The sequence below is a fragment of the Tupaia chinensis genome, unplaced genomic scaffold (assembly GCF_000334495.1).
Source record: "Tupaia chinensis unplaced genomic scaffold, TupChi_1.0 Scaffold145814_1, whole genome shotgun sequence".
NCBI classification, from domain to species: Eukaryota; Metazoa; Chordata; class Mammalia; order Scandentia; family Tupaiidae; genus Tupaia; species Tupaia belangeri.
Genome location: NW_006205672.1, coordinates 1,397,074 through 1,410,021, shown reverse-complemented (window position 1 = coordinate 1,410,021; position 12,948 = coordinate 1,397,074). Strand labels below are relative to the sequence as shown.

Sequence of the window (12,948 nt, the reverse complement as noted above, 5' to 3'; positions counted from 1 at the left end):
TGCCTTAGCCGCTGCATAATCTACTGCCCCCTCGCTTTTAAAATGTTTTTGTCATAGGATCTGTGTGCTTGCCAGAGAGGAGAGAGAGAGATACAGGCACATGCATACATATGCATGCCCAGTGTGATTTTCTTTTCTTTTTTTTTTTTTTGAGAGGTTTTTGCTATAGGGCGTGTGCACTCACCAGAAAGACAGAGAGACACATAGAGGCAGAAAGCGAGAAATCACCCCCCAGGGAGGATGGCCATGCTGTAATCCCTTCTTCCCCATTCTCATCTCAGGATCTTGGGCATGCACGCACATGTGCCCGGTGTGAGTTTAAGCCACCATGTCCAGGACTCGAACTGTGATCGGCTACATGGGAGTCCAGCAATGTAGCCATTACGTCATCTGCTGGTCCCGACCAGTGTGATTTTCAAATGTCTAGGTTCCAGACTTGAGCCTCAGTCTTCCTGGAAAGGAGAGGAATTGTGGTGTGGCCATCCCTTCTGGGGGTGATTTCTCACTTTCTGTCTGTCTGTCTGTCTCTCTCTTTCTCCTGCAAGCTCCTATGCCCTATGGCAAAAATCTAAAAAGAAAGGAAATGACCTTTCAGACAGTCAACTTGAGATTTATCTTATGTTCAAGTATAATAAGTCCTCTAAAGATATTTTACAGGCAGCTTTCCCTGTGTTTGAGTTATAGCTACCTGAAAACGTTTGCTCCTATGCATAAAAATGTCTTTGGTGGACCTGGGGAAGAGATTGCTAGAAGCAGCAAGAAAAGGCCAAGATGACGAAGTGAGAACACTGATGGCAAACGGTGCTCCATTCACCACAGACTGGGTGAGCTTAGCAGAAAGATCTAATTATTTCTAATTTGTGCCTTTTCTCAAATCAGGCTTTACTGATTTTTCTTCATTCCCTTTCTACCTCATTCCCCCTACAAGAATTTAATTTTCTTTGTTTCACCTAAATATGTAGTTTTCTTTTAGTTTTCCAAGTTGAAAGAGTCTCCTGTGGATATATATAGGTGGAAATAGTAAGGTATTATATACTTGTGATTTTCTGTAATGCTTCTATAATGCCCTTTAGAGTCTTTTCTAAAGGTTTACTTCTCTCAGGAGTGTTTTTGAGTATAAGCAGCCGTAATTAGCTAAAATTAAACAAAATCAGCATAATAAAATTGCATTCCTAAACTAATAGACACTTTGTTTCCTTTTTTCTAATATCCTGGTTAATAAGAAATAGTCTAGCCATCTTGTTTCCTTTACCACTCTTAAAAGGCATTAAAGAGAAAGGTGTAATTTGATGAGCCTAACAACCAACTTAGAATCCAGAGTTTCAGAAGCTCCTGGTCCACGCTACAATGTGGACTTTCTTAGCATTCCCAGATTTTGTAAGCATTACCTAATTTTAGCAATTTTGATGGGGAAATGACCTTTATTCTGTATATTAATTCATAATTTCAGAGGCCAACAAGTTCTTAGCACTTCACAAAAAGGAAGAAAGGAAACCTGTGAGATGAGCATTTCCATAAATAGACCTAAAAAGAGCAGTGTGAATTAAATCCAGTCAGGCCCAGAGGCTGACTATGGAAAAGCAAAGAATGAGCAAAACAGACTTGAGATAGAGAATAACGCAAAAATAGGAGTGGATCTCTGGCCATAGTCAGTGCTGATGGGTAACTCTTACAGATCTATGTAGAGAAGATGCAGGCTTGCTTGTTGCTATTGGCATGCTGTTAAGTTTTTATTGCCTCTTCATCTCATCAGTCTCTTTACTATGGCAACAAACTTCTGTTCCGACCAATCGAATTTATACCCCAAATTCCACATGTAACTTTCTAGTTCTGCCCTTTTCCTGGGAGTTATTTTGAATCTATCCACCTCATCTCTTTACCCCTGACTCATAATGTTGTTTTTTATTCATTTTAAGTATTATTTGTTTAATCTCATTTGTTATTATTATTATTTTTCTTTAATTTGACCAGACAGACAGAGAGGGAGAGAGAAAGGGGAAGCAAGAGAGCAAGCCGCCAGGTCTGGGACTTGAACCATGGTCGGCCATGTGGGAATCCAGCACCCTTAACCACTGTGCCACCTACCAGCCCCTCTTTTTGATTCATTTTTTTTAACCTTCAAAGTTCTGCTTGAAATCATGTCCTAGGTTGGGTCAGCATGTGGTATGGTGGTTAAGGCACTGTATTCCCACATAGCTGACCACAGTTCAAGTCTTGGACACAGTGGCTTAAAAACCACAACAGATAAATAGATAAATAAATGAATACATGTTTTTTAAATAAAATATTTATTTATTTATTGTTATTTATTTTTCAATTTAGAGAGAAAAAGGGAAAGTGAGAAAGTAAGCCACCAGGTTCAGGACTCTAACCGCAGTCGGCCCATGTGGGAGTCCAGCACCTTAACCAACACACTGCCAGCTAGCCCCTGAATGAATTTTTTTTTTTTTTAATATCCTGGGAGCTATAAAGTTAAATAAAATAATTATTTTAAAAAATCATATCCCAGGGTATCTTACTTAATCTACCTGACTTAAAGCCATTATACTTAGCATTTATTTAATTGGTAACATTTATTTGCCCACAGGCATATTAATTTTGTTTAGATAGTTTTTTGTTATAGGGTACACATGCTTGCTGGAAAAACAGAGAGGGTCAGAGAGACAGAAAACAAGAAATCACCCCCCGGGGGGGCTGGCCACACCAGTCATTTCTCCATTCTCTTCTTGGAATTTTGGGCATGTAAGCACATATACCTGGAGTGAGTTTTAAGCCAGGTCCAAAATTTGAACTGCAGTCGACTACATGGGACCTAATCATTATGCCATCTGCTGGTCCCTAGCATATTAATTTTTTTAAAGCTTTTTGTTTTTTTAATTTGACTAGAGAAAGATAGAGAAAGAAAGAGAAAGTGAGAGAACAAGACACCAGGTCTGGGACTTGAACCACAGTTGACCATGTGAGAGTCCAACACCCTTAACCACCATGCCACCTGCCAGCCCCACATATTTTTTTTAAAAGAATTATTTTATGGTATCAGCAGGTACCATAAATAATACCATTCTGTCACTTTTTTATGAATTTTTTTAAAAAAGTTAAAATAATTCTTTCATTTTTTAGAGAATTGTTTTATTTAACTTTATTTATTTATTTTCATTTGACCAGAGAGGGACAGAGTGAGGGAGAGAGAGGGAAAGTGAGAAAGCAAGCCACCAGATCCGGGACTCAAACTACCACACCACCTGCTGGCCCCAAAATAAAATAATTCTTAAAAAAAAAAGTATTTTATTGTATTTATTATATTATGTATTGTATTTATTTATTTATCCACCCCCGCCTATAATTTTTTTTTTTTTTTGGAGAGGTTTTTGCTATAGGGCGCGTGCGCTCACCAGACAGACAGAGAGAGACATAGAGACAGAAAGCGAGAAATCACCCCCCAGGGGGGATGGTCACGCCACAATCCCTTCTCCTCCATTCTCCTCTCAGGATCCTGGACACGCACACACACGCGCCTGGCGTGAGTTTTAAGCCACCGGGTCCGGGACGCGAACCGCAGTAAACCACGTGGGAGTCCAGCAACATAACCATTACACTAACTGCTGGTTCCCCCACCTATAATTTTTAAATTAACTAATTCTTTCAGTCTTATCTGCTCAGCCAGATTCTGTCTCCAAATACAGGAACCATAGGATTCACCTCTTGTTCATCTGTATCTCTCCAGTAATGGTCTAGGACTCCACACAGTGCATATTCAATGAGTATTATTTTCCCACAGCTTGGAACATCACCCCTCCACCTTGCAGCCCAGTATGGTCATTATTCCACAGCAGAAGTGCTGCTTCGAGCAGGTGTTAGCAGGGATGCCCGGACCAAAGTGGACAGGACCCCCTTGCACATGGCTGCAGCTGATGGACATGCTCACGTCGTGGAGCTCCTCGTTAGGGTAAAGCAGGAATAGTGGTGGGGCTGTGTTGGAGAAAGGACAACCACCTCTTTATTTTCTTTCTTGAACAGGTCGTAGGAAACTGGGCTGGGAAGGATTAGGTTTAGGACAATTTATAGCATTGAGCTGCATTTCTTTCAAGAGTCAGCACAGGCCGGAAGATGGAACATAGGGATGTCCCTGGTTCACATCCAGGGGCCTCCTGATACTCAGGGTCGGCTGAGGCTGGATCACAGCCAGCCTGTTGGGAGGTGTCTGTCTGTCTTTCTCTCTCTCTTATAGAAGAATAAGTAACCCCCCCCAAATCATCATGGCTATGAGGAATTTGTTTTCTAATTTTTGAAGGCTAAACAGACTTTACTGATTTTTCTTTATTCCATTTCTGCAGGTGTTCTCTGCACTTATACCCATTTTTTTAGGCACTCAGCTTTCTGTTAATAAATGCAACAAAAATCTGTTCTTTCCTCCATTCTCGCCCATCTGTTACAATTTTCCAGTAATGTCCTTAGACGACCCACTCAATGAAAGCGTTATGTCTGTTAGCATTCAGGAGACTTTAAGAAATGGTTTTCCTTTTGATATTCCTTAACCCTGATCTAAAGATGAGCGTGTATAATCTCTGTGGAAATCCTTTATATGTATTAATGGACTCTTGTACCCAAGCTAATCTAACGAGTATCTGTTGGAAAAATTGCTTTTCTTTGACAGAATGGGGCAGATGTGAATGCCAAGGACATGCTGAAGATGACAGCTTTGCATTGGGCCACAGAGCACCACCATCGAGATGTTGTGGAGTTACTTATCAAATACGGAGCTGATGTGCATGCTTTCAGCAAATTTGATAAATCTGCCTTTGATATAGCCCTAGAAAAAAACAACGCCGAGATTTTGGTCATCCTCCAGGTGCGGTTCTTTTTATACTCCCCAGGGTACACTTCAATCAAAGTCAAGGATTCCTTTGTAGGAGTTGAATTGAAATGGAATTTTCTGTCTTATCAGAGCAGTGTTTCTAATATGTCTCAGTCTTGTGACTCAGTACCATTAGTATCTTTTAAAATAAATAACGTTCTGTAAAGCCCTGAATTATTTATGGTGATTAAAGAACAATGTTTTGACTAATCCTAAAATAACATTAATTTGCCTTGAGAATCTTTTTCCATGAAAATATTCCTTTTTTAAAAAAAAAAGAATTATTTATTTATTTAATTCCATTTATTATTATTATTTTAATTCAACCAGAAAAAGAGAGAGAGAGAAAGAAATGAAAAGCAAGATAGCAAGCCACCAGGTCTGGGCCTCAAACCACAGTCTGCCATGTGGGAGTCCAATATGTAACCACTATGCCACCTGCTGATCCCCAAAATTTCCCTTTCTAATTAAATTTGACTTGACACAGAACTAAAATTTACTTTGTTTTCTGAATTGCATACATCTTATGGTAATTGTAAAAAACAATTAGCTGTCATGATTTAATCTATTAATTTCTCTTTTTTTTTGAGAGGTTTTTGCTATAGGGCGCATGCGCTCGCCAGACAGACAGAGAGAGACATAGAGACAGAAAGCGAGAAATCACCCCCCAGGGGGGATGGCCATGCTGCAATCCCTTCTCCTCCATTCTCCTCTCAGGATCTTGGGCACGCATGGACACATGCCCGGCATGAGTTCTAAGCCACCGGGTCTGGGACACGAACCGTGGTCGACTATGTGGGAGTACAGCGACATAGCCATTACACTAACTGCTGGTTCCCTTAATTTCTCTTTTTTGAGAGATTTTTGTTATCAGGCAAATGTGCTTGCCAGAGAGACAGAAGGCAAGAAATCACCCCCCAGAGGGGTGACTGTGCTATAATCCATTTCTTTTTTGGGATTTTGGGCATGCCCACACACACACACCTGACGTGTTTCAATCCACCAGGTCTGGGACTCAGACCATGGTTGGCCATGTGGGAGTCTAGCACCTTTAACCACTATACCACATGCTGGCCCCTCATTTCTTTCTTATTTTTTAGAGAGAGATTTTTGCTTTGGGTACTTGTGCTTACTGAAAAAACAGAGAGAGAGAGAGACAGCAAGAAATCACCCCCCAGGGGATGGTAACATTGTAATCCCTTCTCTTGACCATTCTCTTCTCAGGATTTTGGGCACACATATACACGTGCCTGGTGTGAGTTTCAAGCCACCAGGTCTGGGACTTGAACTGTGGTTGACTACATGGGAGTCCAGTGACATAACCACTACACCATCTGCCATCTGCTGTTTCCTCTTTTTTTTTTGGAGAGGTTTTTGCTATAGGGCGCGTGCGCTCGCCAGACAGACAGAGAGAGACAGAGAGATAGAAAGCGAGAAATCACTCCCAGGGGGGATGGCCATGCTGCAGTCCCTTCTCCATTCTCCTCTCGGGATCTTGGGCACGCACGCACATGCACCTAGCGTGAGTTTAAGCCACCGGGTCAGGGACTCGAACCGCAGTCGACTACGTGGGAGTCCAGTGACATAGCCATTACGCTAACTGCTGGTCCCTCCTCTTTTTTTTTTTTTTCACTGCCGGAGGGTGGGTATACGCACCAGAGAGACAGAGAGAGGGAGAAAGCACACCTCAGTGAGGCACGGTAACCTTGAATTTCCTTCTCTATCTATCTCATTGAGATGCTGGGCACACATTATACCCACCCAGTGTTTTTTTAAGCCACAGGGGCCAGGTTTTGAACTACGGTCTGCCACGTGGGATCTGGCACTCTTAACTACTAAGCTGTGGGCCATTCGCTTATTCATTAATTTTGTAAGCCATCACATGTATGTCAGGGAACAGTAGGATGGGGAATATACAAATCAATATGATGTTGCCCTACCCTTGGGGTGTTCACAGGGTGGTAAAAGTAAAGACAGAAAATCATCAGAGTACTACACGACAGACAAACAGCAATATTATGGGAATACACAAGAGGAGTATTAATGACGCTTAAGGAAAGGATAGAGTATATGTACACTTTAAACTGAATTTTAAAAGAGAGGTAGACAGAGAAGTGAGAAAATTATATTCTATGCTAGAAAAAGAGCAAACCACAGACAGACGTGTGAAAGAACATGGAATGTTCAAAAATGCATTGAGTACTGAAGTGGTGTGACTTAAAGAATGGGCAGAGGAAGTAGAGTTTGTGAGTAGCAGGTGCTAAGGCGTGAGTTAGACTGGCTTCTAACTGTAGGGGTTTGAGGGGCCAGCAGGTAGTAGGGTTGTTGAGGCACTAGACTTCCACATGGCCGACTGTGGGTCAAGTCCCAGACCTGGCAGCTTGCTTTCTCATTTTCTCTCTCTCTGTGTGTCTCTCTGGAGACCACATGTATCCTACTGTAAAACTTTCAAAAGAATTATTTATTTATTTAATTCAATTTGTTATTATTTTTCAATTTAAAAAATATTTTATTTATTTATTATTCTCCAATTTGACCAAAGAGACAGAGAGGAGGAATGAGAAGGCAGGCCACCAGGTCTGGGACTGGCACCATGGTTGACCATGTGGGAGTCCAGCAACTTAACCACCACACCACTTGCCGGCCCATTATTTTTTAATTTGACTAGAGAGAGGCAGAGAAAGAAAGGGAAAGCAAGAAAGCAAGCCGCCAGGTCCAGGACTCAAACCACAGACAGCCATGTGGAAATCCAACACCTTTAACCACCACACTACTTGCCAGCCCTCTTACCATAAATTTTTAAATAATAATAATAAATAAAATTAAATAAATAATTATTTAAAAATAAAAATGGAGTTTGAACTGGCGCTGGCAGATGGCATGGAGGTTAAGGTACTGGATCCCACATGGCCAGCCGTGTGGTTCAAGTCTTGGACCCTGCAGCTTTAAAATTACTCCAGGTGCATGTGCATGCATGCCCAAAATCGCAAGAGGAGAAGGGATTGTGGTGTGGCCATCCCCCCTTGGGAGTGATTTCTCACTTTGCCTCTTCCTTTCTCTGGCAAGTTCATGTACCCTATAGCCAAAAATAATGTGGGGGAGTTAGAGTTCATTAAAAGCTTTTAGAGGACTGATATAATTTGATTTGTTTTAAAAAGATAATTGTTTGGAGTATGGCTCACAGACTGGAGAGAGAAGACAGTGCTAAATAACTGTTGAGTGTATGGTGACTTTTATTAGTGCAGGCAAGAACCAGTGAGGGCTCGAACTAAGGAAGTGATAGTGGAGGTTAAGAAGGGGAACAGTCAAGAAGAAATGTAAAGATATCTAGAGAATGGTGAATGTGTTTCACATGTGTTTCAGTTCAAGCTCTTAGTTAAGAGAATAATTACAGGGCCAGCAGGAGGCATGGTGGCTAAGGGTGCTAGACTCCCACATGGCCGACCACAGTTCAAGTCCCAGACCTGGTGGCTTGCTTTCTCACTTTCTCTCTCTCTCTCTCTCTCTCTCTGTCCCTCTCTGGTCAAATTAAAAATATATAAATAAATAAATTAAATAAATAAATAATTCTTTATAAAAAAGGAGAAATTTGGTGTTAGATGATTTTGCCTTCATGCACAATCATCATAGAGCGTATTTACCCAAGCCTAGATGGTATCGTCTACTGCATACCAAGGCAATGTGGTATAGCCTAGTATAATATTTTTATTTTTATTTCTTTTTTTTCTTTCTTTCTTCTTTTTTTCAAATCATAGGGCACGTGCACTCACCAGAAAGAGAGAGAAAGACAGAAAGTGAGAAATCACCCCCTGAGGGGATGGCCACGCTGCAATCCCTTCTCCTCCATCCTCTTCTTGGGATCTTAGGCATGCACACACACGCACCCGGCGTGAGTTTAAGCCACTGGGTCCGGGACTCGAACAGTGGTCAACTATATGGGAGTCCAACGACATAGCCATTACATCAATTGCTGGTCCCTTTTTAGGTTTTTTTTTTTAATAATTATTTATTTTTAAATTTTTATTTATTTATTTTAGTTTGACCAGAGAGAGAAAGAGAAAGCAAGCCATCAGGTCCAGGACTTGAATTGCAGTTGGCCATGTGGGAGTCCAGGGCCCTTAACCACCACTCCACCTGCCAGCCCCTAACCTAGTATAATCTCATGGGACTGCCATCATGTACATAGTCCATCACTGACCAAAATGTCACTATGTAGCACATGATTGCAAAATAGGCATTTCTGCTGCATTTTCAGTTTTTTGTTTGTCTTTCCCAGCAGATGGTTCCTTATAGACTGGTTATCCTCTTCAACTTTCAATTCCTTGTTCAGAGTCCTTTCATAACTGGACATTTTTGGCAGCAATCATGTTAGTTAAAAACTGCTTCTGAAAGTAAAAAAATTAAATAAAGATAAGCATCTTTTCACCAAAATTGAGCAAAATATCCCTGGAAGCAAAAGTGCAACATATGGAACTAGACTTTAAAATCTGACACTCATTTATTTTCTTGTTACATATTCTCTTAGGAATTTATTCAGTGGCAGAATGGAACACGTAGTTGGACAACTCTCTAGAGAATATTGTTCTCTGTAGGTTCTCTGCAGGGATCTCCTGCTAACACATTGCCTTGTAAATAATTTATCCTAAAATATTAGTGCTAGAAATTATTTTTCAGTCTGTTCAGGACATCTCCATCATTTCTCAAATTAAAAAAAAAAGATCCAAAGAGATTAATGAATTGTCCAGAAGTTTTTGCACATAATACACTACTGCGTTTCTCCAGTAGAAACAATATTGGGAGACAACCTAACATTGCCGTTGCCCTGGTTTGAAAAAAGCAGTAGTCTTAATGAGAACTCTGAGGTCCCTGGACATGGTGTGCCAGAACTAGTTTTGCTTGATAGTAGGAGAGGTGGGGGGGGAAGGTCATTCAGTAACTGTATAACTAAAGCTAATACGTGTTCTGACTTTGAAATGTCCTGCCTCATCTGGTAGGAAGCAATGCAGAATCAGGTGAATGCTAACCCCGACAGAGCCAACCCTATGACGAACTCCATGACCATGGCTGCTCCATTCATCTTCACGTCAGGAGACATGGTTAACCTTGCCAGCCTTGTTTCTTCAACCAACACCAAAACCACCTCAGGTAATATTCTGATAACATAACATTTATTTTAGGCACCCTAGATCTTTGTAGAGATGAAAGAATATCCCATCTGATACCCACTCCTTTATTAAAATATTCCTCAAACAGAAGATTTATACTATATTTAAAACCGAAGCACTGGGACCAGCAGTTAGCATAATGTCTATGTCGCTGGACTCCCACGTAGTCGACCGCGGTTCGAGTCCTGGACCCAGTGGCTTAAACTCACGCCGGGCACGTGTGCGTGCGTGCCCAAGGTCCCGAGAGGAGAATGGAGGAGAAGGGATTGCGGCGTGGCCATCCCCCCTGGGGGGTGATTTCCTGTTTTCTATCTCTCTGTCTCTCTCTGTCGGTCTGGCGAGCGCACGCGCCCTATAGCAAAAACCTCTGAAAAAAAAAAAAAAAAAAAGAAACACTTACTCTTTTTTTTTTTTTGGAAGAGATTTTTGCTATAGAGTACACGCACTTGCCAATGGGCAGAAAGACAGAAAACGAGAAATCACCCTCAGGGGGGATGGCCACGCCGCAATCCCCTCTCCTCCATTCTCTCAGGATCTTGGGCACACTCTCACATGCGCCTTGCATGAGTTCAAGTCACTGGGTCTGGGACTCAAACCATGGTTGACTACATGGGAATTCAGTTACATAGCCATTACGTCAGCTGCTGGTCCCACACTTATTTTTTCTGTAGGAAGGAAAAATCGTTACGTAAGGATTATACATGAATACTAACTGTGTTGAAAGTATTCTGGACTGGTTCTGTTGCCTAGTGGTTAAGGCAGCTGGATCCCATATGGCTGACCACACAGTTCGAATCCTGAACCCAGCATCTTGAGAAACAGAAACATACTGTATGTGCATGGGTGCTCAAAGTTCTAAAAGGGAGAGATGGAAGAGAAGGAATTGTGATGTGACCATTCGCCATGGGGGGTGCTTTCTCCCTTTCTTCTGTCTCTCTCTAACCAACACACACACACACACTCTCTAGCACAAAAAAAAAAAGATGAAATATTCTACAGATTAATCTATTGAAAGGTTATTCCTGACTCCAAAATAAAAATCAAAGCATGCCTCAATATGGTACTGCTGAGAGAAATAAGTGAACATTCATAGTCTAAAGCAGAAACAAATGAAGCAGAATAAATATAAGTTGCCGTTGAAGTGTTGACACAGAAGAGGTACATGTGTTGGGCCGGACAGTGGTGTGGTGGTTGAAGTGGCTGGATCCCACATGGCCAACTACGTGGTTCAAGTTCTTGAAAAACATGCCAGGTGCATGTGCATTTGTGCCCAAAACCCTGAGAGGAGAATGGAGAAGGGATTGTAGCATGGCCATCTCTCCTAGGGGGAAGGGGTGATTTCTCACTTTCTCTCTTTTTCCCTCTGTCTCTCTCTAGTGAGAACATGCACCCTACAGCAAAGTTTTTAAAAAGAGAGATACATGTAGTTATCTGAATAAAGTATAAGGGTCTTGGATCCAGCAGGTGGCATGGTTGTAAAAGGTGCTGGACTCCCACATGACTGACCACGGTTCAAGTCCCAGACCTGGCAACATACTTTCTCATTTTCCCTCTCTCTCTCTCTTTCTCTTTCTGTCACTCTGATGAATGTGCATGCCCTACCAAATTAAATAATAATTAATTAATTCTTTTTTGAGAGTATTACATATAAACAAAATAGGGGCTCGCAGGTAGCATGGTAGTTAAGGCACTGGACTCCCACATGGCTAACTGAAGTTTGAGTCCTAGACTCAAAAATTTTTCTTTTCTAGAAAGCGAGAAATCACTCCCCAGGGGGGATAGCCGCACTGCAGTCTCTTCTCCTCCAATCTCCTCTTAAGATCCTGGGAACACATGCACACACGCGGCACACATGCACACAGCGTGAGTTTAAGCCACCGTGAGTTTAAGCCACTAGAGTTTAAGCCACCAGGTCCGGGACTCAACCCACAGTTGACTACATGGGAGTCCAGCGACATAGCCATTACACCAACTGCTGCTTCCCAGACTCCAAAATTTAAAAACACATTAAGTAGCTTAAAACTCAGGCCGGTGCGTATGTTCACATGCATACCTAGAGTCCCAAGAGGAAAAGGGAGGAGGAGGGATTACAATGTGGCATGGCCATCCTGCCTTCCCCCACCAGGGGCATGATTTCTCATTTTCCTCTCATTTCCCACAGTGAGCATATGCACCTTAAGGCAAAAAATCTAAAACAAAAACAAAAAAACCAAGAGCAGGCCCAGCTGCACTGGCACACCCTGCTGAGATAACTGCTGGTCTGCTGACTGGACCACAGGAGAGGCCCACATTCTATTCCTGGAGACCGTGACCACCAGGTGTGATGGCACTCCCTTGGGAAACTGAGGCAGAGGAGTCATAGGTTCCAGGTCGGCCTGAGTAATATAGTGAGACACTGTCTAAAAAAATAACAAGGTGTAGAGGGGCATGCCTATGGTCCCAACTGGGAAGCTGAAGCAGGAGGATCACGACAAAGTCAGACCTTATATTTAAAAAAATAATATTTGTGGGGCCAGCAGATGGTATGGTGTTTGAGGCACTGGACTCCCGCATGGCTGACCGCAGCTTGAGTCCCAAACCTGGTGGCTTGCTTTCTTGCTTTCCTTTCCTCTCCCTCTCCTTCTGTCTCTCTCTTCTGTCTCTGTGTCACTCTCTGGTAAGAATTCATGCCTTGTAGCAAATTTAAATAATAATGATATGATAAATAAAATTAAATAAATCTTTTTAAAAATGTGATCTTTTGAGATCTCTGTTTTAAACAGAAATTTCTTTTTTTAAAAGAATTATTTTATTTACCTTTATTTATTTATTTTAATTTGACCAGAGAGGGACAGAGTGAAAGAGAGTGAGGGAAAGCGAGAAAGCAAGCCGCCAGGTTTGGGACTCGAACCACTGTCAGCCATGTAGGAGTCCAGAAACCGGACTCAC

The 12,948-nt window shown here is 41.9% G+C and overlaps 1 protein-coding gene across 1 annotated transcript in view; it reads left to right on the top strand.

Moving 5' to 3' along the window:
• Positions 1 to 12,948, top strand: part of GABPB2 (GA binding protein transcription factor subunit beta 2) — a 57,958-nt gene that overhangs the window by 13,174 nt on the left and 31,836 nt on the right. Inside the window, exons 2-5 of the mRNA XM_014584160.2 lie at positions 685 to 824; positions 3,779 to 3,946; positions 4,655 to 4,849; positions 9,850 to 10,000. Coding sequence (XP_014439646.1) covers positions 717 to 824; positions 3,779 to 3,946; positions 4,655 to 4,849; positions 9,850 to 10,000 — 622 coding nt within the window. The 5' untranslated portion in view covers positions 685 to 716. The remainder of the gene's footprint in view (positions 1 to 684; positions 825 to 3,778; positions 3,947 to 4,654; positions 4,850 to 9,849; positions 10,001 to 12,948) is intronic.